General features: G+C 66.1%; 8 protein-coding genes across 8 annotated transcripts; 2 read left to right on the plus strand and 6 right to left on the minus strand.

Moving 5' to 3' along the window:
• Positions 1-4,044: 4,044 nt before the first annotated feature.
• EMIHUDRAFT_363933 (hypothetical protein) lies at positions 4,045-5,152 on the minus strand (the record flags this gene model as incomplete). Its single annotated transcript, XM_005785863.1, has 1 exon — positions 4,045-5,152. One exon carries the CDS (start codon positions 5,150-5,152, stop codon positions 4,085-4,087), a length of 1,068 nt encoding a protein of 355 aa, XP_005785920.1. The 3' UTR covers positions 4,045-4,084.
• Positions 5,153-6,230: 1,078 nt separating this feature from the next.
• EMIHUDRAFT_229624 (hypothetical protein) lies at positions 6,231-7,843 on the minus strand (the record flags this gene model as incomplete). Its single annotated transcript, XM_005785864.1, has 6 exons — positions 6,231-6,425; positions 6,565-6,666; positions 6,871-6,940; positions 7,044-7,082; positions 7,152-7,408; positions 7,616-7,843. The coding sequence occupies 6 exons, from the start codon at positions 7,841-7,843 to the stop codon at positions 6,231-6,233; spliced, it is 891 nt and encodes a 296-aa protein (XP_005785921.1).
• A 634-nt stretch (positions 7,844-8,477) lies between these two features.
• On the plus strand, positions 8,478-10,589 carry EMIHUDRAFT_229626 (hypothetical protein; the record flags this gene model as incomplete). The annotated part of the gene is made up of 6 exons (XM_005785865.1): positions 8,478-8,756; positions 8,836-8,981; positions 9,520-9,701; positions 9,804-9,907; positions 9,982-10,359; positions 10,482-10,589. The coding sequence occupies 6 exons, from the start codon at positions 8,478-8,480 to the stop codon at positions 10,587-10,589; spliced, it is 1,197 nt and encodes a 398-aa protein (XP_005785922.1).
• EMIHUDRAFT_441567 (hypothetical protein) lies at positions 10,531-11,833 on the minus strand. Its single transcript, XM_005785866.1, has 6 exons — positions 11,797-11,833; positions 11,450-11,734; positions 11,323-11,379; positions 11,170-11,239; positions 10,980-11,090; positions 10,531-10,874 (listed from the first exon to the last, which is right to left on the minus strand). The coding sequence occupies exons 1-6, from the start codon at positions 11,815-11,817 to the stop codon at positions 10,834-10,836; spliced, it is 585 nt and encodes a 194-aa protein (XP_005785923.1). The 5' UTR covers positions 11,818-11,833; the 3' UTR covers positions 10,531-10,833.
• A 1,597-nt stretch (positions 11,834-13,430) lies between these two features.
• EMIHUDRAFT_229628 (hypothetical protein) lies at positions 13,431-13,850 on the minus strand (the record flags this gene model as incomplete). The annotated part of the gene is made up of 1 exon (XM_005785867.1): positions 13,431-13,850. One exon carries the CDS (start codon positions 13,848-13,850, stop codon positions 13,431-13,433), a length of 420 nt encoding a protein of 139 aa, XP_005785924.1.
• Positions 13,851-16,909: 3,059 nt separating this feature from the next.
• On the minus strand, positions 16,910-18,533 carry EMIHUDRAFT_441569 (hypothetical protein). The gene is made up of 4 exons (XM_005785868.1): positions 18,142-18,533; positions 17,939-18,070; positions 17,595-17,714; positions 16,910-17,181 (listed from the first exon to the last, which is right to left on the minus strand). The coding sequence occupies exons 1-4, from the start codon at positions 18,505-18,507 to the stop codon at positions 17,086-17,088; spliced, it is 714 nt and encodes a 237-aa protein (XP_005785925.1). The 5' UTR covers positions 18,508-18,533; the 3' UTR covers positions 16,910-17,085.
• A 2,737-nt stretch (positions 18,534-21,270) lies between these two features.
• EMIHUDRAFT_111774 (hypothetical protein) lies at positions 21,271-21,789 on the minus strand (the record flags this gene model as incomplete). The annotated part of the gene is made up of 1 exon (XM_005785869.1): positions 21,271-21,789. One exon carries the CDS (start codon positions 21,787-21,789, stop codon positions 21,271-21,273), a length of 519 nt encoding a protein of 172 aa, XP_005785926.1.
• Positions 21,790-22,252: 463 nt separating this feature from the next.
• On the plus strand, positions 22,253-22,931 carry EMIHUDRAFT_363940 (hypothetical protein). Its single transcript, XM_005785870.1, has one exon. It carries the CDS (start codon positions 22,343-22,345, stop codon positions 22,871-22,873), a length of 531 nt encoding a protein of 176 aa, XP_005785927.1. The 5' UTR covers positions 22,253-22,342; the 3' UTR covers positions 22,874-22,931.
• The last annotated feature ends 717 nt before the right edge of the window (positions 22,932-23,648 follow it).

Below are 23,648 nucleotides of genomic sequence, written 5' to 3' on the forward strand. Positions count from 1 at the left end.
TGGCGCTCGTATGTGGCGCCTGCAGCGATTCCGGCGCTGGCGAGTCCGACAGCGAGTGTGGCGGCGGCGAGGGCGGTGGGGGCGAGCGCGGCGGTGGCGAGGTCGGCGGTGGCGAGGGCGACAGCGAGGGTGGCAGCGGCGACGACGGTGGGGGCGAGGGCGGCGGCGGCGAGGGCGGTGGGGGCGAGGGCGGCGGCTGGGAGGGCGGCGGTGGCGAGGGCGACAGCGAGGGCGGTGGGGACGGCGGCGGCTGAGGCGGCAGCGGCGGCGACGACGGTGGCGAAGAGGGTGGCGGAGTCGGCGGTGTCGGGGGGTTGGGCGGCAGCGGCGGCGGCGGGTTTGGCAACGACATTTACTGTGTCAGCGGGGGGGACGCCCAGCTTTGTCCAGCCACAAAATCGCGATTTTTTTACATTCACAGGCACAGACAGTCGAGATTCTACCTACCTACCTAGTCGAGAAGGGAGAGACAGCAACGACAGCCAGAAGCCAGCGCTGGGTACCAGGAAGGCGAATGCGATGACGGCCTCTAGTGTGAGCTCTAGCTAGTGAGCTCATACGCACGCCGGCAGATCGCGACTATAGACAGCGAGTTGTTAGGAGCCGACCGACCCTCGCGTCCGGTGCTCATCGGCCGGGCGGGCCACCGACAGGCTCGCAGCGCGGTGCACGGTGGACTCCCAACTCCACTGGCGGTCTCATCTCAGTCTAGCGACCTGCCTCCAGCTTCTCACTGACTGGCAGTCTCTCGCAACCACAGGCACACTGACACAGGGGTGGCAGGGGCGGCGGCAGGAGTCTCCCACATACTATGCGGGCCTCGCTAGAGGTGCGTCCTGTGTGTGTCCTCGCCCTTGAGGGTCTTGAGGGGGAAGGGGAAGGGGCTGTTTGTCTGTGCATGCATGCATGCATGTGTGTGTGTGTGTGTGCGCGCGCTAACCCAACGCCCTCGCACGACACTGGGCACGGGACTGGCGCGCACTGGCACTAACACGACAAGTTAGAGTTGTTTGGTATTGCTAAAAATCTCTCTCTCTAACACGCGCGAGGAAAAGAAAATGAAAGCGCGACCTCGCGAGAAGAAGAAATTCCGGCCGCAACAAAGAACGGCACCGTTGAAGTTTTCTTTTATATTTTCTTTTGTTCGAGGGGCAGAATTTTGGCACATAGAATTTCCGTTGCAACAAAAGAAACCGGTTCCGAGTCGCTCCCCGGGGGCTTGTTCGCGCTCGATGCGGGCGACGCGCTTGAACCTGATGGATTTTTGAAAACCAACAAGTTCTTTCTTCTTTCTTGTACCTGTGTTAGAGAGAGAGAAATTTTTGAAAACCAACAAGAAATCACGACTCTCACAGTGATTTGGGCTCGGCAGCTTGTCAGCCCCAGCCGAAACTGGGGCCGGTCCCGTTGGTAGAGCCCGCGCCGTTAATCAGCTGGACCGAATTTTACCAAGTTGGACGTATCCAGTGTTCACTGTCTACGTGTAGCGACGGGCGCTGCGCGATAGCTGCTTTGTGGGTCCCGTGAGCCAAGTCAGCGTCGGGCTGCGCAGCCGGTCGCCATATGTTCGCTCGCCGTGGTCACAAGCCATCGAGGAAGCCACCACACCAGGGCCACAATCGCGTTGCGGACCAGGTTTGTGACCCTGGCGGTGGCGAGCCTTTGGCGCACAGCGTGAGCATGCCAGCACGGCTCGCATCAGGGCTGCACCCGTCGCCGAGCACCTCGTGCACTCCACACGGATCGGGTGATGCCACGAGCCCGCTGCGCGGCTGCACCGAGTGGCTCTCTGTGGCAGGGAGTGCACTTTTATGCCACATGTTGGCGTTGCCTCGCAGCATGCCGAGTGGGCCTTCTGTCTCTGAGGAAGAACCGAAATGCGAATTCGCGCCCTGCCGATCTCCGAGTGGTCAGCCGGAGAGGTCTGTGGACACGTGTGTAGTCGAGGCAGCCGCGGTCGGCGCGTCTCTGGCATCTGCGTGGTGAGCACCCTGGCGGTATGCGTGCGCAGCAGCCTCAACGCAGGGCCAGTTGACGTGTCCGGTCGGAGGTGGAGCGCTACCAACGGTTCGAATGGGTCCTCGCGGGTCGGATTCCGTCTACGCGCACGCGTCGGGCACCCGCTCAGCAGCACCGAGGGGTATCTGTCGCGTCACAGCCATCGTGTGCTGCAGCCTCCGGCAAACCAGTGCCGGCAACTGGCCACCATCGACACACGGAGAACCGCTCGCACGAGTCAGCCCAGAGGCGATCGATGGGCGGGAGAGGCCTCTGGTACGGACATACAGCTCGGGCCCGACGGACGGCGCGAGGGGGCGATCTCGCGCGGGTCCAACTTTGGCCTGTGGAGGCGTGAAGTCTGAAGAGGGGAAGGAAAAGCCGCCCTGTTTTTCTTTATTACATGTCTCATAGCGTCTATATCCTTTTTCTGGAGTTTGGTTTGGAGTTTCGTTTCTCTATGTGTTCTAAAGGCGCGGCGCCAAACTCCAAACCAAACTCCAAAAATAGATATAAAGGTAAGCTTGCGTCAGAGAATCTCGCGAGGATCTGGCGCCTCAATTGAGCGAACCCACGCCGAGCGACGCTCCCGGCGTGCGGATCTTGCTTGACAGGTGCCTCGCTGCGTGCGCCGCTGCGCCTGCGCTCGGCCCTCGCTGCCTGCGCCTGTCTGTCAGCCTGGACACGCTCACGGCGCTCGCGGCGCAGTCACTGCGGCTGGTAGCAGCCGCAGTCTGAGCGGGCGGCATGCTGCGGCTCCACACTGACACTGCAGTCTCTAGGCAGAGAGGAGCCAGTACTCCTCTGTTCAACGCATAGGCGATCGCAACTCGACCCCTGCCACCGCGCTGGCGCGTGCTGCCGCTCGTGTCTGCGCGACAGTTCCGATGAAACCGTGCTCCCCTCCCGTGACGGCCCGAGCCTCAACTCCAGGCTCAGCTGAGAGATACACTGCTACTGGTGGCTGAGCGTCGGAGGTGCCCTCTCAGCTATGTGTCTTGGTCCGTGAGGACAGTCTGCCAGCTCCCCTGGTCATGCGCTAGCCGTCTCGGCCGATCGGTCCCCGGCGGCCGTATTTGTGTGTTGCTGCTGCGGCCTCGCAGTAGCCTTGCCGGGCTGCCCCCAGCGAAAGATAACTTCAACAATCACTTCAACACTGGCGATACGGCAGCCGCTACACGCGCATAGGTCATACGCAACACGTGGGCAGCCTCCCCCCCCGTGAAAAGTCCATGAGTCGCCGTCAGGCCGTCGGACTGGGCGCCACTGGCGGTGCAGCAGTGATTCCCGCAAGTCGCCTTGGTGCTCGCGATCGCCCTCGCCGCCCCTCACTTCGCCCCCGGGCCAAGCCTCCGGTGCCGTGTCTACCCCACAGCCCCCGATTTGGACGCCCGAGGCTCGGCTGTGTCCGGCTGTGCATGAAAAACGAGAAAACAGGCCTTTTTGGGAAAGCCGACTTTGCCCCTTAAGTTCGACGCGGTCGGGGGGCCTTGCGGAGAGGCCAGCGAGATGGCGATCGCTGTACTTCATGGTGCCCTCGGTGGGGCGGCTGACAAGCCAGAGGTCGATACTCTGGACGACCCATAGGATGCCACGAATGCCTGGACGCTGGAGGAGAGGGAGGCGAGGCCAGAGGCAGACTCAGCTGCTCTCGGGTGATCTCGCTTTGGTGGCCGAAGGACCCGATGGTCCTGTCACATTCGCGTTCCGAGTCGTGGGGGTAGAAGATTGCGGGGGGCATCGAGTCAGCAGCTCAGCACATCCTTGTAGTACAGCGGACCGCCAGGCTCGCCGGCAGCATCCGCAGGGAGGCAGCATATCAGGCACCAGTCTTCTGGAGAGCTCAACAGCTATTCTTACAATCCCGAATGGTTAACGGTATTTTTGTTGTGCTTCGCGTTTTCGCGTCTTGAGGGCGTTTTCCGCGCGGATCGATTCGGTGTAGCGGCGCTGCGGTTCCGCGCGATGTTTAATGCGTTATTTCAGCGCCGAGTTTGCACGCTCGGGTCCGTTCGCCCGTTGGAAAACCACCTTCAGGTCGCGGTTGACCATAAAAGATATTTTTGGGTCACAAGGGGCTAGCTATTCAAGACCACCCTAGGACTCCCGGGGCACTCTGTGCCTGACTCGGACGGGACTCGGAGGCATCGATATCATCCGGAGCGAACCACAGCGCGTCGGGCGGCTCGCGCCAACCTAAGGGGTTGTAGCGCCGGAAAGGCGCGCGCGCGCCCGCGTCGTTGATCGCGGCCATCTCGGCGTCGGTAAGCGTGAAGTCGAGCGCGCCGAAGGACTGCCGCACGCGCTCGGGGTTGGACGAGGTCGTCACCGGCATGCACGCCCGCTGGATGAGCCACCGCAGCAGCACCTGCGTCGTCGACCGGCCGTGTGCGGCGGCGGCTACAGGCCACAGAGACACGACACGCGCGCTGCCCGCCGCCGCGCCGCCGCCGCCGCCCTCAGCCGCAGCGCGCTGCGGCCAGAGCGGGCCGAAGCACGCTAGGCGCACGCCGCGCGCGGCGCACGCGTCGCGCAGCGCGGTCTGAGCGCACTGCGGGTGGCACTCCACCTGGTTGATTGTCGGTCGCACGGCGGGGTCCGAACCGAGTATCTCGTCGAGCTCGGCGACACCGCAATTGCTCACGCCGAGCGCGCGCACGCGCCCGGCGGCGACGAGGCGCTCCATCGCACGCCATGTCGCGACGAGCGGCACGTCGGCGCGCGGCGTGACGCCGCGCGCCTTGTCCGCTGGGTCGCTATCGCGCGTCCATGCGACGGGCCAGTGGATGAGCAGCATGTCTAAGTACTCAAGGCCAAGCGCAGCGAGCGACGCGTTGACGCTCTCGGCGACGCCCGCGTCGTCGTGGTGCGTCATCCACAGCTTGGAAGTGAGGAAGAGCTCACGGCGCGGCACGAGCCCCTCCGCGAGCACGCGCCCCGCGATCGCCTCGGTGCCATAGAAGCGCGCGCAGTCGATGTGGCGGAAGCCTGCGTGCAGCGCCGCGCGCAGCGCGTTGGCGGTCACGTCGTCCGAGACGTGGCGGTGCCGCGTGCCGAGGCCGAAGGCAAGGGCGGGCACCGGCGCGCCGCTCACCGTGCGCAGCGGCGACGGCCACGATTCAAGGGCCACGGAGGACGGGGCTCGCTCGGCCATAAATGAGCCTGTGCGACCCAGAGCCAGAGGCGGTGCCAATGGCGCTCACAGCGAGACCCGCGAATCTGGTCACCCAGTCCGTGTCGTCGCTGGTTGCCCGCTTGAGAACAAGCCGCCTGAGGTGGCAGGGAGGGCGGGGTGAGTACTCGCAGCTGGGGTGGTTTTGGCCTCAAGTTGTGGATGGGGGCGGGCGGGCGTCACCTTCTGGCGTGCTCGAGGAGGTTGTACAGCGGCTCCGCTGCCGGCACCGGCTCAAATTCGTCCGCAACCCTCCCCCCGACGCCCCTCCTATGCGGCGGCGCGGGAGGTTGGAAAGGGGCAAGGGACTGCCCCCCCCACCGGCACCGCACCCGCACGAACCCGCACCCGCACGCCACCAGCCCACAACCCAACGTTGAAACACCCCACGCCCAAGCAAGCTAACTCAGGCTGGCTCTGGCGTTGGTGGGTCTGGGCAGCTCGCCGGCAGCGGAGCCGCTCTATCCGTCCGAGCCGCCCGAGGTGCACAGCGCGCGAGAGGGAGAGTGCGCGCGCGGGGGGGGGGGGGGGGGGGAAACCAGCTTTAAAGAGAGAGAAAGAGAGAGAGAGAGAGAGAGAGAGAGAGAGAGAGAGAGAAAGAGAGGGGGAAAGAGAGAGAAAACGCTTGGGCCCCAAGGGACAAGGGCCCCCCCAAAAGGTCAAGGCGGCCTTAGGCCTGGGGCGCGGCACCACCAGTCCACGCCGCCCGACTGTCACACCATCTCTTGAGCCCGCAAACCGATCCCAATCGTCTCACGTCTGCGGGGTCCTGTGGCTAAGGCTGGGGCGCTTCTTACAATCTTAGCTCCCCTTTGCTCCCCCGCAACATACGTACCTCATAGGCGTCGGTCCTCGCCGCGTCACGGACACGAAACTGCTGAATACTTCACGGCACAGGCGCACAACGAAACGCGACAACGCCCGCAGTCGCCGAGAACAATCTGAGAGATGGTCGCTGAACACACACAAGCTGACTGAAGGCCTAGGTAGCGCTTGGACACACCGGAGAGTGTGCGACGGCAGAACACGGAGCTGCACGGAGCTCAGAGGTCCAGAGAGTTCAGGGTTCGCTCCCCATCACGCTGCGGCGCGGCAGCGGCGAGGACTGGCTCGCGGGCGCCGGCACCGACTCGAATCGGCACGAGATCTGGTGCCAGGCGCTGTCGCTCCACCCGCTGTCGTAGCACGCCTCGCTGCCAACGTGGCAGCGGTCGGAGTCGCAGTAGGAGAGGATGCGCGGCGAATCATCCGATGCCTGGGGGAGCCAAGCCTCGGCTCAGCCTTGGAGAGGATGCGCGGTCTCGGCGCAGCCCTGGTTCAACCTCGGCTCAACTCTCGGCTCAACTCTCGGCGCCATCTCGTCTCAATCCCGGCGGGGAGGGCGGCGCCTCCACCACCGCCGAAAAGTCGACCAGAGGCACGAGCGCACGCGTCGACCTCGGCACGCGCTCGAGGGAGTCGCGCACCTCTGCCTCACCGACGTACCGCCCCGTCTCCTCCCCTCGCCGCCTGTGAGCAAAGGGAGGCGCCTCCTCCTACACCTCGGCTAGGTCTCGGCTAGGTCTCTGCTAGGTCTCTGCTAGATCTCTGCTAGGTCTCTGCTAGAGCTCGGCTAGGTCTCGGCCAGGTCTCGGCCGGCCAGGTCGCGGCTAGGTCTCGGCATAGCTCTCGGCATAGCTCTCTGCTAGCTCTCGCCTCACGCGCGCAAAGATCTGCTCCTCGCTCGCCGTGACGTGCAGGATTGCGAGGCGGTACGCCGGGTGGTCGCGCCTAGGAGATCGGACGGGAGGTTCGGAGAAGGTTCGCGGTTCCGGAGACGCGGTATACGCCGGCGGCGTGAGAGCGCCGGATGCTTCCGAACACAGCTCGGTACCAGTTGAGGTCGCGCAGCGAGCCGTCGACCCAGATGTGCCTACGGACGTGCCCTGGACGTGTCGCGGACGCGCCCATGGACGTGTCCTCGCGCCGACCACCCGCAGACACACGCCTCCTCTCCGCCATGGCGGCAGCCTGCGCGATCTCGACGAGGTAGCCGCTCTCGCGCTGCGTCCGCTGGCCGGCGCTCATCGGGTCGAGCGCGACGTAGCCGTCCCACTCGGGCATCGCCGTCTTGAAGAGGTCTGGGTCGAGGTGGACGATCGCCTCCAGCGGGAAGTGCCCCGCCTCCCACATCCAGCGCACAGTGTGGCTCTTGCCCGCGCCCATCGCGCCCGCGGTGTACAGCAGCCAAGGGTGCGCCTGCGGGAGTGCGGGCCGTGTCCTGGACGCGTCTATAGGCGGTGCCTAGGGACGGCTGCCTAGGCAGTGGTGGGCAGTGCCTCGGGAGGAGGCAGGCGGTGTCTAGGAACTGTCCAGGCAGGCAGTGTCTAGGAAGTGTCCGGGGAGTGGCATGGAGGTGTCTCTAGGCTGCGCCTGCGGCTCGCTGCCCTCGAGCGCCGCGTCGACCAGCCGGTCCTGCAGCGCCTGCCGCTCCGCCGTGTACACGCCGTGGTACGCGTGGTCGAGCGACTCGCGGATCTTCGCGTACTTGCCTCGCTGGCACGCACCAGCGGACGCATCGCGATACGCGTCGCACGTGCACGCGGTGTAGTCGAAGTCCGTGGACAGCGCAAAGGCGGCGTGCGCCTCCCGCCGCCGCACCAGCGGCAGCGCGGACGCCATCGCTGGAGGCATGCCCTCCGAGCGCGCCCGAGCCCGTCCCGGCGCTCTGTCGGACTGAGAGACAGAGCGCGTCATGAAGGCTGTCTGGGCGCGGCTGAATGGCCGCGGAGGCGCGTCCGGCGACGGCATGGCGATACGCACAGAGGCCGTGGAGACTTTTGACGAAAGCCACGACAGCAGGGGATGTGGCTCCAGGGGATGCGGGGGCTCGAAGCGAGTTCGGCGATATGCGGTCCTCAAGGAAAGAATTCTGAGTATTTGTTCGATTTGAAAGCTAATTTCGTAGGTACATTGTCGGCCTTGCGTTGATTTCTCTTTCTTTCGTAAAAAGAACCGGTCCGCGAGTGCTCCGCAGCAACCTCGCTGAGCCAGAACGTCGGCTCGCGAGGTGGGGTGCTAGTCTGGGACCCATACGTGGCAGTTCCCTTGCTCCAAGCGCTTGTGCTTCTTCACCCTCATATGTTCGTAAGAGCCACATACACTGAAAAAGCTGCTCGCTGCGAGGTCTCGCGACGTTTGGCCGCAGATAGTGTTGACGCAGCAACACGAAATGTTGGCGAAAGGGGACTCTTAGCCGCCATCGTCCAGTCCGAGCCTGGCTGTTCTTCACCTTTCTACCTACCTACCTACCTACCTACCGCCCAAAATGGCCGAGCCGCGTGCTCGCCTCCTCTCCCTCGCGACGCTTCACGAGCCGCATCCGTTTGGCCAGCACGCTTCCATCTGCCCACCGAATCGCGCCGCGCTCCTTCTGTGGAGCGCGCAGGCCGTTCCGCTCGCCTCCGCCATCAGCAAGACTGCCAGGCGACCGGTGGACATCCGCCTCTTCACGCGCTGCCTCGAGGAGAGCGATGGGGCGCATCTCTCCTCCGAGGGCGTCGCGGTGGTCGTGCACAACACCTACCGCCCGGCACTGGTCCAAGCGGTGAGTCACCTGCCGCAGAGAAGGGGGTGGAGAGAGCCCGAGAGAACGCTACGAAAGCGCACGTCGGCCGCTACGGCAGGTGAAGGCGCTGGCCGCGGCGCGATTGCAGCCGGAGGAGGGAGGCGGGCTGAAGTTTGGGCAAGCATGGTACTGGACCACGCTGCTCAAGTGGCAGATCATGGCGCTGACGGGCGCCGAGGCGCCTCTCCGAGGACACTGGACACCGTACTATGACACACGGAGACCAAAGGGCCCGAGTTCAAAGGGCGCCGCCCTCGCCTCTCACAGTTCGTGGCCTTCTTCGACATTGACACGGAGGTGCTGCCCGCCACGTCCCCCGGAAGCTTGTTGGAGAGGGCGGCGCGCGGCGCGGCGGAGTGGACGGCTGCACTCGGCTGTCTCCGGCGCCGCAAAGAGGTGCTCTTCAGCAGAACAGACGGGTCAGCGCCGGTCAACGGGGGATTGTTGCTGGTGAGCGCCCCTCTAAGCCCTCTCCCCTCACCGCGCACAGATCCCGTCCGCATGGCTCGCCCCAACGAGCAACATTATCTAGGTGAAGCCCTCCCTCGCGCTTTTTGAAGATGGCATCGCGCTCTTGCAACGCACCGCCGACGTGGGCTGGAACCATACGCACGGCTGGGATCTGGCTGGTCTCCCTCGCGACGTCGTGCCCGCCACCGACGACGCCTGGAAATCGCGCGGAGTCAGCGCCGTTCCCAGACACCTCGCGCGTCCCGGACGCCCTTCTGTCCGCGCCCGCTAGGCGCACCGAGCGCGTGGGCATCCTGCCGTTCCTCAAGCAGGACGACTGGGGTGTCATGGTCGGCGTGGGCATCGACCAGGGCTTCTTCTACTACTTTTTCCGGGCGCGCCGTGACCACACAGAGACGGGGCAGTGGACTCGCCTCGCCGCTCCGCATCACTACTCCGATGCAATCCCGCCTGGTAGGTGCGGCACCAGCTCGGCGCAGAGCTGAGCCGGGTTCAGTGCGTCCGCTCCGCCCACTGCAGCGCCGTCTCGCCGAGAGACTCCCCGGCCAGCTACAGGCGCTGTCAGCGAGCGTACAACGTTTGGCACTACGCAGGGGGGTGTAAGCCCTACGAATGCATCCAAAGAGGCAAAGCGTGCGCAAGCCAAGACAAGAGGGGCGGTGGCCGCGCGCGCCTTCCCCGGAGGCTAGCCAAGCTAGACGAGGCGGGCACCTTCGCGAGGACGGCTAGGCAGGGCTGGTTGAAGCAGGTAAAGGAGGCGCGCATCACCGCAGCCACCGTCTCGTGGTCGCTGCGCGCCTCGGCCGCCATCGCCAGTCTGGTCGGCAAGCTTCCCCTAGAGGCTTCGTTGCGGCTACGGGCGGAGAGCAGCGCCGCATTCCTGGCCGTTGGGCTGCGCTGCTTCGCGCAAAGCTTTGCACGCTACACCCTTCGCCATTTCACCGAGCGCGAGGTGGTGCCCAATGCCTCGGTGCGGCAGGTGCTGCTCCACGCGGCCCCGGAGGCGGAGGCGGCGCTCGACTTGCTGCAAGACGCGGAGCACTCCCTCGCCGTCCTTGGTCGACAGGCGGCCGAGGCACAGGGCGGCGGACGGAACGAGAGCGAGGGGGCTGTGAGGCAGCTATGGAGGCGTCTCCTCACCTCGCCCACGACCGCACCAGCCATCTCGCTACCCCTCTTTGCGGCCCCAGGGCACCCAGGCTTTCCTGCGTTTTGCATCTGTCACAACGCAAGGCGGCGAGAACGGGCGGCGGCCCGCAGAGCCCAGAGCGGGTAGACGTTGGGAGAGATGAGGCTCGTGACAGTGTAGAACTCTACACGGTCTACGGCTCACACTTGTAAGTAGTAGAACTCAACGAAAGAGAGAGGTCCAAAACAAGACGCGCGATCTCTCTAAAGCTGTTAACAATGCAATGCTCCATCCTTGTCCTCAAGCGTCACTCACCACATGCACATGCACATGCGGGCGCCACACCTTCTTGATGTCCACCGCACTGGCGCTCTGCCGCGCCTCGCGGTCGCCCGACGGTCGGCGTCAGTCTGTCCGAGTCTCGCCAGACTCTGTGTCGTTGGCTAGCCTCCTCATTCAGGTGTGGCGGCGGCCGAGCCGGTTGTAGCGTGTGGTGCCTAGCGTGTAATCAAAAGAGATGAGGGTTACTGGAGCGGAGGACTCGCTCTCCAGGTTGTGTTGACGTCAGGCAGTGTCCCCTTTCGGCATCTATGGCGCGTTGCGTGGCGCGTCGCGGCGGGCGACCGGGCGGGAGGGAGGCGCGAGTGGCGGCCGGGCGCGCTTGCGGTTGGGGCCACCGACGCCAGGCAAGGGGCAGACGAGAGGCGTACGGCCTACGCAAGCGACGGGTCGTCCTTTCTCCTTGCTAGTTTGACTGGGCGTGGGTTGGCGGCGGCGGCGAGTCGGCGCGACCTTGGGCGGCGAGGAGGCCCTCCGCGATGTCCGGGAAGGAGAGGGAGAGCGGGAGGGCGCCGTACAGGACCTGCGCACGGGGCGCTGGCAGGGCTTGGGGCCCGCGGAGGGAAGGGGTGGGGAGAGGGCCAGGGAGGAGGGGCGGCAGCGCACCCCCTTGACTGTGTGGGCAAACGCGGCGGCCTGCGCCTGGCGAGCCTCAGCCTCCGCCTACACGTGGGCAAGGGCATCACAACACACTTGCAGTGGGACCCTCTTCTGTGTCTGAGTGTGTGCATGCCGCTTGTTCCATCTCGGCCGCGACCACACAGCCGCACACGCCAAACTGGCGCGAGACGTCGCACTTCGTCGAGTACGGGAAACCTCCGCAGAGCTGACAGCCGGCGGCGGCCGGCACCCACTCCTGCTCTGCCTCAAAGGAGAGGCACTCGGCTAGCAGATCGAGCATGTCCGAAGTGGTGACGGTCGCCTGCATGATGATGCCCTCGACGATGTCGGTGCCCGATGAGTTGAGTGGCCAGGGCGGGGCTGCCTGCTTTGGCTTCTTGTTCCAGCGCTCCATCAACTGTGTGGGGCATAGGGGGTGATAAGCAGAGGTACCAGAGTTGTGGTGCAGGGAAGGGCCGCCTCGCTGACGGTGATCACCATCAACACACAAGTCGATATTTCGGGCTTCGTTAGATAAAAAGAATTTAAACCTCTGTCACACAGCAGACAGGCTCGACACAGGTGCGGACGGGTAAAAAAGATTTTAGGTGCACGGCCCCCAGTGCGCGTGGGTGAGCGGTGTGTGTGTGTGTGTGTGTGTGTGTGTGTCTGTGTGTGTGTGTGAGGGGGGGGGGTTCACGTCACTGCATCATCTGCCGGTGCCTTCCGTCCCTTGGAGCACTTGGAGTGCAGTCAGTAACCTCACATCCAGGGCCGAGGAGCTCAGAAGCGCACCCAGCGGGCCGGATGATCGGTATCGGGTTGCGGGCAAGAGAGCCCTAGCCCCGGGGGTGCGCGTTCGCAGGGCAAGGGCTGTAAAGTAAACACGGGTCTCCGAGGGTTGGCTCCGCGCTCCGGGTTTCCCCTAGCAGCAGACCGCCCCCTCTACTCGGAGCTATAATGAACACGACACGCACTCTCACACGACGTCACCGCTCAGGACCCCTTCGCACGAGGTCCTCATCCTCACTCCGGAGGAGGCTCCCCTCTCCTCTGAGTTCTTCCTCTTGTTCGCTTTCCGATGATCATCCGACGGGCGCGGGGCCCGACCTCCCCTCCTAGCTTTTTTCAGCCGCGGCCCCGCCACCGTCTCGTCTTCTCTGTCCGATTCTGTCGCCATCACCGACGGTGATTCCATGCCCGACTCCTCGGGCGAGGGCAGCGGCATTGGATCGCCACGCCGCCCCTCCCCGGGAAGTGGGGCCAGCTCTCTTCGGTCGAGGACTCGCGCCCGCCCCTGCGGTCTCTCTATCGTCCTCGGCTCGTCCGTACGTCCCGACTCTACTCGCAGAGGCCGCGTCAGGTCATCTCTCGCCTCCTCCGACAGTTGACCCCAAGCCCCCCCCGGGGCCCTCCGGCCTCGGCTTTCCGGTTCGCCGGCGGGTCCGCTCTCGTACCGCGGTAATTCCCCTCCCCCATCTCCTCCTCCCGGGTACACCAGCCTCCGGCGGGGCGGTCCCGGGTCCCCCAGGTTATTCCGAGCGGGTCCATACGGTGGCGGCCCCGTCGGCGGCGGGGGTGGAGGCGGTGGCAGGGGCGGCGGGTGCGGTGGCGGCCCTCGCGGCCCAAAGGCCTGGTGCGGAGCCGCTGGGGCGGCCCCACGACCCTGCAACCGTTCCAGTGGCGGGGGCGGAAGTGGCAGTGCGAGTGGCGGGAACGATGGCGGCACTGGCGGCCGCACCGCCTGGTGTGGACCCTCAGGGGCGGCTCCTCGACCCAGCAGTCGCTCCAGCGGCGGGGGCGGAGGTGGTGGTGGCGGGGGCGGGCCCGGTGGCGGTGCCGGCCGCCGCACCTCCCGGGGCGGGGCCTCGGGGGATGCCCCCTGCCTCTGCGGCCGTTCCAGCCGTGGTTCTACGCGTCGGCCGTCCACCCCGCTTGTGGGGGGGGGCCTAGCTCTCGCCTCCCCTCGGGAGGGGGGGGGGGCAGGGCCCGGGTTCGTCGACGGCCCCGCCTCTCCCCCCCCCCTCTCCGCATCAGGCCGTAGACTGCCCAGTAGTCGCGTCGCCTCCCCCCTCGCCTGGTCCTTCTCGATTCGATCCCGCACCGCCCGGATATCAAAGGCCGAGTTGTGTTCGAGGCCGCCCGTCGGCGCAGCAAAGGTGCTGCGCACTTCTGGGCAGCGCCCAGAATGCAGGGAAGGCCTTGGCGCTTCTCGCCAGCCAGGCTGGCTCGGCAACCGGCACGCGAGCCGACAGCGCGTCCCGAGCCCACGGATCGGCGCCATCGCACAGGCCCGCCAGCCGCCGCATAGCTCCAGAGAGGCCATTGGCGTTGTGCTGCACTGCCTGAAGGCGCTGCTGAGGCTCTGTTTCAGCTGAAGCTGCCCCGTGCGCCGCCGCGAGCACCGCGTAGTGGTCTCGCCCTCTGGAGAGCCCCAGCACGACCCCTCGCGGCCACTCGCGCCGTTGCAGGAGCTCCGACCCCGCCACTCCGGCTCCCGAGCGCGCGGCGAGCACGAGGAAGAGCATGCGCATGGGCCAAAACCCTTACAGCGAGTTCTTCCCGTCTTCTTTGTTCGAATGTTTTTCAATCCATCCTTCACGAAGCCCTCCCATGTAGCTAGCGTTCTTGGCGAATGTCTCGAAGTGGCCAGCAGGCGCTGTCTGCTCGCGGCCTGTGCGGTCGTCCTCCTCGCCCTTCTTTCGTCCTCCCGTCCCTCCCCTCCACCATGGCCTCATGGGCACTTCTTTCTCCATCCGCCTCGCCCTGCCTTTTCGTATCGTGCCGTTCGCCCTCTTCAACGCACGTGGGACAGGAGCGCGCCGCGGCGGGCGAGAGGGCGTGCCTGCGTCTCCAGAGTCTCCAGACGCGCGGTCCAGGGAGGCTAGCGCCCCCTTCATCGAGGCGCCGAGGCCGCGGGGGAGGGCGGTTCGTGAGTCGAGACTCGAGCGTAAGAAACGGTCCGCACACGCCCCAGTGTGGCGGTCGCCCCTCAGGGTGTAGAGTGGATGGGGTACCGTAGAGTTGCGACAGAGAGGGGGAACAGCAGGGACTGTGCACACAGCTCTTTACCAAGAAGGTTGTCGCAAAATAAACACACGCGTGCCGCCACGCGATGCGACACGAATTGCGAGCGCGGTCGCCCGGCCCGCCCTCTCGCTCTCGCTCTCCCTTGCCATCGATAAGCCCTGGATAGCATGGGACAGCAGACAGCGTCGCTCTACGAGCGCTTCACCTGTCGCCCGCGATCAGATCAGGTAGGTGCCCTGCCCTTCCGTCTCCTCCTCCTCCTTCTCCTCCTCCCCTTCGTCTGCCGACCCTCCTCCAAAGTGGGAAGCCTCGGCGCCGCGCGCAAGCAGAGCAACCCGAGACAGCCGGCCGCTGCGCCGCCCCGCCTAATTAAAGTAAACACGGATCTCCGAGGGTTAGCTCCGCGCTCCAGGTTTCCCCTAGCAGCAGAACGCCCCCTCTACTCGGAGCTAGTAAACACTCGCCCACACGGGGACTCGACGCCCACCCACACCCGGCGCCTCACCACTCCGGACCCCTCTTCGTGGTCTCCCAACTTTCACTCCGGGGCGTCTTCCTCCACCTCTCGGTCCTTCCTTCTGGTCGCATCCCGATAGTTGTGCGACGGGCGCGGGGCCCGACCTCCCCTCCTAGCCTTTTGAGAGCGTCGAGTCTTTTGAGAACCTTTTTCCATCGCCACTTGATTGCATCTTTGCTTCGTTTGGTGGCGGATTCGAACGGCCACTGCTCTGCCACCTTTGGCAACGAGATGCCGTCTCGAACGTGGCGCAGCAGCACGAAGGCATCCATCTCCGGACGCCACGGGACGGCGCTGTGCTTCGATCGGCCGGATGCGTGGACGGCCATGAGGCTGCGACGCAGAGCACCGGGAAGAGGTGAAATGTAGTCCTCTTGCACCACTGGGTCGGACGAGAAGGGACCGCCGATCATGGCAGCGAGAGCGTAGAGGAGCAACCTGTGCATCGCCAGCACAGAGCCAGCAAAGCCGCCTCGAATCGGTGAGGGGATCGTGGCGGCGATCGCTGGACGTGTCCCTTCGACGGCGAACTCCACCCCCTTGGGGCTTTTGGAAAAATGCTTCCCAGAAGACTTGAGTTGTAAAGAATTTAAACCCCCTCTCTCACACAGCAGACAGGCTCGACACAGGTGCGGACGGGTAAAAAAGATTTTAGGACTTAGCGCCTCCCTCCCTCCCTCCCTCCCTCCCTCCCTCCCAGTGCCGAGCGCGTCAAGTGGCCAGGCACGTGGCTCGAATTCGACTGGGGCATCACGCAGCCGCAGATCGCAACATACCGCTTGCACGAGGACGCCGTGGCGGCCCTTTCAAAGGGAGGCACTGGACTCATCGCCGAGCAGTGGCGCACCACGGTGATGGGCTCCAACATCAACGGCATGAAGGATCTGGTGTGGGCGCGTGGCTCCACTGGCAGCCCCCCGAGCAGGGACCTCCCTCCCGACGCGGGCGCATGGATGGGGCCGATGTACGAGGCGTGGGCGAGCCGGCAATTTGGGCCGACGGTTGCGGCACGGGTGGGCGAGCTCTTCAGCGGCATCGACTGGGATAGCATCCCTCAGCCGGTGGGCTGGGACGGGGACGGCTACGAGAGTCCCGGCGTCATACTTGCCAACGCGGCGTGCGGTGAGGGCAGCACGACGTGGCCGCAGCTGAACGCCAGCTATAGCTTTGTCGACGCCTTCGAGTCCCTTGAGTCCGAGGTGGTTGGCACCGGCAATCGCGCGCGCTTCAGCTACTGGCTCAAGACGATGCAGGGGCTGCGGCTGATAGGAGAGTTTGGCTGTGTGCGTGGCGTCTTCGAGGCGGCAATGAATAGCGGCTCCTTTGCGACCGCACTCGAGCAGCGAACTGCGCTGGCGCGGCTGTTCGAGCGCATTATCACCCTCCTGATCGAGCGGATCGTCAACGTGAGTGACCTCGGCGAGATCATCAACCACGAGATCGTCACGTGGAAGGGGAGGATCAGCAAGTTTGACAGCGCCCTGGCTACGGGCTTGGGATACGCGATCCCAGCCGGCGCCGCGCCCTCCCTCGACTACACTGGCGCGCCGGTGCTTGTGGTGACGACGCCACGGACGCACGCTTACGCGGGTGAGGCGACACTGATCCGGGCGCGCTAACGCGTAGCATCCTCGGCCGTGAAAGCATGTTGACACCCGTCCGTGATGCCTTTGAATAGGCCCTGCAGCTGGGCGGCACCTCCGCACCGACCCTCCATATCCGACCGCTCGGCGAGGGTGAGTACTCGGCCGTCGAGCTGACCTCCATCGCGCGCGGCGTCTACGAGTCTCACGTGGCGAGGGACGCGGACTTCGAGTACTACCTGGCCTCGCAGAGCGGCGCGGGCGATCTGCGCTGGCCCGCGACAGCGCCTCAGATTAGCCAAACGGTCGTGGTGACGCCAGGGGCAGGGTAATGGGGGCGCCTTCAGCCTGGGAGGTGGGGCTCCCCTGTGCCCTGAGGGGAAGCCAAGGCCCCGCAGTGCCGCCCGGCGCCGGCGGTGCGGGCCTGCGGGTGGGGGCGTAGGCGCGCCTGGCGGTGTGCTGTGGACATGCTTTTGGCTCTAAATAAAAACGGACACCTCTACTAGGAGATGGGTAGAAGGGAAGGTCCCCGCCCGTAGCAATAGGCCCAAAGGTTACGGTGACGACGACTGTGTCGGGCCGCGCTTCGCTCGGCTCCTCACGCAAAATGGCCCGGCGCGTGCGGGAAGGCACCGGGTGCTAGCTCGGTGCGGACTCCTCCGCACTGCTGAAGAGGGAGTAGACGTGGTGCGCCACCACGCACGCGATGGTTGTGCCGACCACGTCCACCACCACCTGGCCGCGAGTACTGCTGTCGTGAAGGGGCTGCCTGGACGCCTCGACCAGTGCAACGCTCAATGGGAGGGCCGAGGTGCGGCCGAGGTGCGGCCGAGGTGCGGCCGAGGTGCGGCCGAGGTGCGGCCGAGGTGCGGCCGAGGTGCGGCCGAGGTTTAGCCGAGGTGCAGCCGAGGTGCGGCAGAGGTGCAGCCGAGGTGCGGCCGAGGTGCGGCAGAGGTGCAGCCGAGGTGCGGCCGAGGTGCAGCCAGGACCTCGATGGTGTGTATGGGCGAGGCTTAGCCCCCACAATCGGGCGGGTGTCGGTCCTAGCCTCGGCTGTCTTGCCGTGCGCGTGCGTGCAAGCCCCGCGGCGTGGACTGTGCGGAGGCCGCTCGCGACAGCGGTGGGTGCTGCGCAGTCTATTTGACCGCCTGCACGACCGGCGGAGACCCGACGGCGGCCTGGCCGTACCGGTCGAGGAAGAGCACGACGCAGACGGCCACGACGTTGGCGAGGAAGACGATGATCGCGTACGCGGTGGAGATTGCGACCTAGTGCAGAGAGCGCGCGCGCGCGCGCGGCGTTCGTTCCCTAGTGGTTGAAGACATGTGAGGGGGGGGGTGGGAATCGGTGTCCTGCACTGATCAGCACGCTACACTCGGCTCGCGAGAACACAAAGGCCATGCCCACAGCAAATACGGCTGCAACGCCGTGCACCAGAGTCGAGTACACGTGTCGCGTCGAGTGCTACTCGTCAGCATCTAGAGACTGCGACAGCGTCGACCAGGCCGGCGTGCTTGGAGAGCAGCGAGACGCGAGGGAAAGCGCAGGCGCCCACTGTCAGGCCGAGGATCGCGCCGATCGACGCCTCGCGCGCGAGCACGCTCCCAAAGTCCGCGGGCGACACCTGACCAATGAACCGGCTCATTCATTGCACATTTCGCACCCATCCGGCCTCCCAGAGTCTGCGGTCGACTCCTCTCCAGTACGGAGGCGCTGGACGAGGTCGGCGATCGTCTGGCCCGACGCGTTCCCGCCGCCTCCGACGAGCATCGTGAGGAAGGCGGTCAGTACGATGTGGTCCGAGATGAGGCTGGAGAAGATCTCGACGATGACACCCGAGAGCGACTGCACTAGCATTAGACCGACGAGCCACGGGAGCCTGGCCCGTACGTCGACGTAGAGAGAGGTATCCAAATACTCGGTGCTCCCTCTCGAGCTCGTCCCTCTCGACGAGCTCGCGGCGGCAAAGCAGCGGCCGGCGCCGCAGCGAGGGCAGTGCGAGGCGTGTGGCGCCGGCTCCTGGGCGTCAGACCGGAGCGACTCCTTTGGCAGAAGGGACATGAAAAAGCGCTCGCGGCCAGCCGTGCCCACAACAGCGCCCTAAAAGATTTCTCTGAGCTCAAGCCCTGGCGAGGTACTTCCAGCCTGCTGTGGGAACAGCTGACGCAGTCTCGCCGAGGCTCGCCCCAGCATCTCGGGTTGACTCGGCCAGACAAAAACCCCGAGAGGCGTGGGAGTACCTCGCCAGCCCAAGCCCCTCTCACAGCAGACTGGCACGAACTAGCACCACAAAAGGCACAGCAGACAACGGCCCCTTATGGGCCGTCGAAGAGGCCGTCATACTCCTCCGGCCTCGCCCCCCCTTCCCAACCCTCCCCCGGCTCAGGCTCCTCATCCTCGCGGCGCGCAGTGCGCACCCCGCCCCGCGAAGACGAACCCTTCCGCCGGCGTGCCTCGCGGGACTGCCGCCCGCTGCCGCCGCCCTTCCCCCCCTCCGCTGCCCGCGCCGCCTTCTCCGCCGCCCGCGCGGCCGCCTTCGCCTCCTCCGCCGCTAACAGCGCCTCCCTCCGCGTGACCCCTATGGGCCCCTTGCGATCGACTCCGCTGCCTTCCCCAGCAGACTGGCACTAATTATGGTCGTTCGGGGCGGCTCGCACACACACACACACACACACAACACAACAACCTCACACACACACACACACACACACACACACACACACACACACACACACACACACACACACACACACACACACACACACACACACACACACACACACACACACACACACACACACAACACACACAAAACAAAAAACTCTCTCTCACACACACACACACACACATGCATGCATGCATGCATGCATGCACAGACAAACAGCCCCTTCCCCTTCCTTCCCCCTCAAGACCCTCAAGGGCGAGGACACACACAGGACGCACCTCTAGCGAGGCCCGCATAGTATGTGGGAGACTCCTGCCGCCGCCCCTGCCACCCCTGTGTCAGTGTGCCTGTGGTTGCGAGAGACTGCCAGTGAGAAGCTGGAGGCAGGTCGCTAGACTGAGATGAGACCGCCAGTGGAGTTGGGATTCCACCGTGCACCGCGCTGCGAGCCTGTCGTGTCCCTTGTCAGGAGCAGGAGAGCCCCACCTGTGCCCCTGATCGTCCTTCCAAAATCCTGCTCGTGCAGGTGTGGACCCTGTCCTCCTCCCCCATCCCTCGACCCTCGTTTGGGCTGGTCTGTTTTCTTTCTTTCTTTTAGGCAGGTCATGCAAAACGATGGCGACTCGCCGGCGCTCTCGGCGGGCGAGTTTGCGGCGCACGCGCTGCGCGTAGGCGGCGCGTGGGCGGGTGGCCCGCCCGGCCGATGAGCACCGGACGCGAGGGTCGGTCGGCTCCTAACAACTAGCTGTATATAGTCGCGATCTGCCGGCGTGCGTATGAGCTCACTAGCTAGAGCTCACACTAGAGGCCGTCATCGCATTCGCCTTCCTGGTACCCAGCGCTGGCTTCTGACTGTCGTTGCTGTCTCTCTCCCTTCTCGACTGTCTGTGCTTGGATGTTAGTCATTACAAGAAATAGGCTCGTGGTAGGTGCCTGCCAAGCGGCCGTGGGCTCTCGGGTAGGCTCTGGGGTGCTCTGGGGCCACTCGGGACCGCTCGGGACCGCTCGGGACCGCTCGGGACCGCTCGGGACCGCTCGGGACCGCTCGCGGGACCGCTCGGGACCGCTCGGACACTTCCGAACATTGCTACTCCGTTGTGACTGTGCATGCGTCCAGGAGTGCCAGAGACCCTTAGACACCATTGGCTTGGGAGGCGCCGCACAGTGTTTCTTGTAATGAGTAACATCCCGACACACAGACACAAACAAGCTCACAAGACACACAGCCAGCGTGGCTGCCACACACCCTGAGTTGGCGTACACATAACTCAGGGCCACATGTCTCTCCCTTCTCGACTGTCTGTGCTTGTGGATGTAGGAATCCTAATTTTCCAGTGTTGTGTGATGCGCGTAAAATCCTTTTTTGAGAGAGAGATTTTTAGCAATACCAAACAACTCTAACACTCACACGTAATTTGGGGCCTGGAGCCCTGTTCACGCGCGCGCGAGACGTGCAGACAGGGTTGCCAGGTGAGAGCGAATGGCGCGGTTCACGCCTCGCACAACAGAGAGAGAGATGCGCTCTGCATGGTGGGACATAAAAGAGAGCGAGTACTTGGGCGAGTAGGCCGTGCGGTCAACGCTGCCGCGCGCGACTTTGCGCGCGAGGCGGCGCAGCTTGAGAACGGCGGTGGGCGAGAAGCCGCCGCCGAACGTCTCGTGGAGCAGCAGGTTGAAGTTGTTGCGCTTGACAAAGATCGCGTCGTGGTAGAAACCGCGATGCGCCTTGACGTAGCCGTGGCCGGTCTTGTGGTCGAAGGGTTGGCCGGGCTGCCCGCGCGCCTTGCAGCCCATGTTTAGGCGGCGGGCCTTTTCTTCGGTGTTGCCGAAGGCGTAGGAGTGGCCAACGGAGGCGGGCGTGCCGCCACTCGAGGCGTTGCCAACGCCCGGCGAGGAGGTCTTGAGGAGGGGCGTCCAGAGCTTGATTTCATTCACCTCATCGCATCCTCCCGGTCCCGCATGGGGTTCCGCGAGGTCGACCTCGTATGTTGTTGTTTTTGTCCTTTTTTCGGACAGCGTCACGATTTTGGCGCTGGAAATATCAATATGTCGTTGCCATACCCGCCGTTGCCATATCCGCCGCCGCCGCTGCCGCCCAACCCCCCGACTCCGCCGAGTCCGCCACCCTCTTCGCCACCGTCGTCGCCGCCGCTGCCGCCTCAGCCGCCGCCGTCCCCGCGGCCCGCGCCGCCACCCGCGTCTCCGCCCGCGCCGCCCTCACCCCAACCGCTCTCACCGCCGCCACCCTCGCTGTCGCCCTCGCCACCGCCGCCCTCGCCACCGCCGCCCTCGCCCCCACCGCCCTCGCCGCCGCCACCCTCGCTGTCGCCCTCGCCACCGCCGCCCTCCCCGCCGCCGCCCTCGCCCCCACCGCCCTCGCCGCCGCCGCCCTCGCCCCCACCGCCCTCGCCGCCGCCACCCTCGCTGTCGCCCTCGCCACCGCCGCCCTCGCCACCGCCGCCCTCGCCCCCGCCGCCCTCGCCGCCGCCACCCTCGCTGTCGCCCTCGCCACCGCCCGCGCTACCGCCGTCCCCGCCAGCGCTACCGCCGTCCCCGCCTCCAAACGCCGTCCTCGTGGCGCGAGACGCATTGATGCGGCTGCCCGGGCCTCTCGCGCCGAAGCAGGAAAGCTGCGCCGCCGGCCTCCCGGCGGACGCCCCCTCGTGCTCGTGCGGCATCGTCTCACCCGAAGCGGCGCCCGTGTGCTGCGCCGCCTCTTGCGGCGAGTGCGGCTACGACTGGGGCTGCACGTCGCGCAGCGGCGGCGAGAAGCTCTGCTGCAACGACAAGATACGCGCAGAGGCCGCGCCGTGCCGCTCGCCGTTTGATGTTGGTTGCATCATCCTCACCTCGCCGCCGCTTCCGCCGCCGCCACCGTCGCCGCCGCTCGGCCCTCCCCCCACCGCACCGCCCTCATCGCCGCCGTCGCCGCCCTCCCCGCCACCCTCCCTGCCCGCCCCGAGCTTGCCGCCGCCGCTGCCGCCACCGGCACCGGCACCGCCGCCGCCGCCGCCGGCACCGCCGCCGCCGCCGCCGCCGCCGCCGTCGCCGCCGCCGCCGCCGCCGCCGCCGCCGCCGCCGCCGCTGCCGCCACCGCCGCCGCCGCTTTCGCCGCCGGCCGCGCTAGCCTACCTTGTGGGCCTCGTCCAGGGAGCAGCTCGGGACGCACCAGGGGAGGCCGGTTACGGCCTTGCGTGGCCGCTGGCCTTCGCCGCCGGCGCCCTCGCCGCCATGATCCTCCTCGCCCGGCGGTGCCCCGCCCGCCCCTCCTCGTGCTGCGGGCGGCCCCTCTCCCTCCCCTTCTCGCGCCTCTCCGACCCCGACAGCTCCAGCCCCACGGCCAAGGTCAACGGCTCCGCCAAGGGGCGGGCTCGGACACGTGACGGCGCGCTCGAGGCGGTCGGGCGTCGAGTCGGGCAGGGGCGCCCAATGGCGGGCGAGGCCGAGCCGAGGCCGGCCTCGCTCGCCCTCTCGCCTCGGAGGCTGCCCACCCCGCCCGAGCCGGTGGACCGAGTGCGGATGGTAGCTGAGGAGCTCACTGCCCTCGAGGCGAGCGCAGGCTGCCTCCCCGCACCCTCGCTGGTCGAGCGCTGCTCGCAGCTCGCCGCCGAGCTCCAGGCCGTCGACGTGGCCGCCGACAAGCGCCTCGCCCAATGGCGCGCCTTGCAGCTCCGCCGCTGCGATGGCCTCCTCGCCTACCTCTCCCCGTCGCCGCTGCCCTCGCCGCGCCTGCCCTCGTGTGGCGACTCCCCCGCAGTTTGACCCCTCGCATGCAGGGGCAGATCTCACGTCAGTCTCTGGTCCTGCCCTTGAGATCTCCAAGTCGAGATGATACCATGTCCACGTCCAAAACCGCCGTTTTTTATGAAATCCGAGCCGAAGAACCTGATTCTTTTTCCTTCGCAGCAACGCGATGGCGGCAAGGCCACTTTGCGCGCCCGCCTCGTCACGCAGAAGACCAACGGGCGTCGGACCGCGGTGAGACCGCGCCGCCCTCCGCGCCCGCCCGCGCCCGCAGCGTGAACACATACGCGCGTCCCTCGCCGCACGGAAACATACGCGCCAGCCGCGCACACAGCCTCACATGCAGCGCAGACCGCATGCCCGCGCCCTGGGCCGCCGACGACCCGGTCGGGCGGGCTGCGCGGCCGCCGCACACCACCAGGCAGGCGCACGAACACCCGCAGCGCGCCGCAGCCCACCGCGCAGCCCTGCCAGCCAAGCCTGCGCCTCCCAGCTGCACAAACAGGGCGCACAACAGAATACAGCACACAGTGCACACACCGGCAGCGCGCGCGCAGCACACGCAGACGCGCGCGCGACCGCAACACGCACACGTACACAGCACGCGCGCGTCGCACGCCAGCGCAGCGCCACACACAGAGCACACTTCCCATCAGCAGCAGCAGCCTGCCACAATCCACATCTCACACACGCGCGCACACACTCCCCCCTACCGGCGCACGCATTGGGCGTCGCCGAGAGCTCCCAAAGCTGACTTGTGTGGGTGCGTGTGAGAGAGGGGCGTGGGGGCGGG

The sequence above is a fragment of the Emiliania huxleyi genome (genome assembly GCF_000372725.1).
Source record: "Emiliania huxleyi CCMP1516 chromosome Unknown EMIHUscaffold_157, whole genome shotgun sequence".
Classification (NCBI taxonomy): Eukaryota; Haptophyta; order Isochrysidales; family Noelaerhabdaceae; genus Emiliania; species Emiliania huxleyi.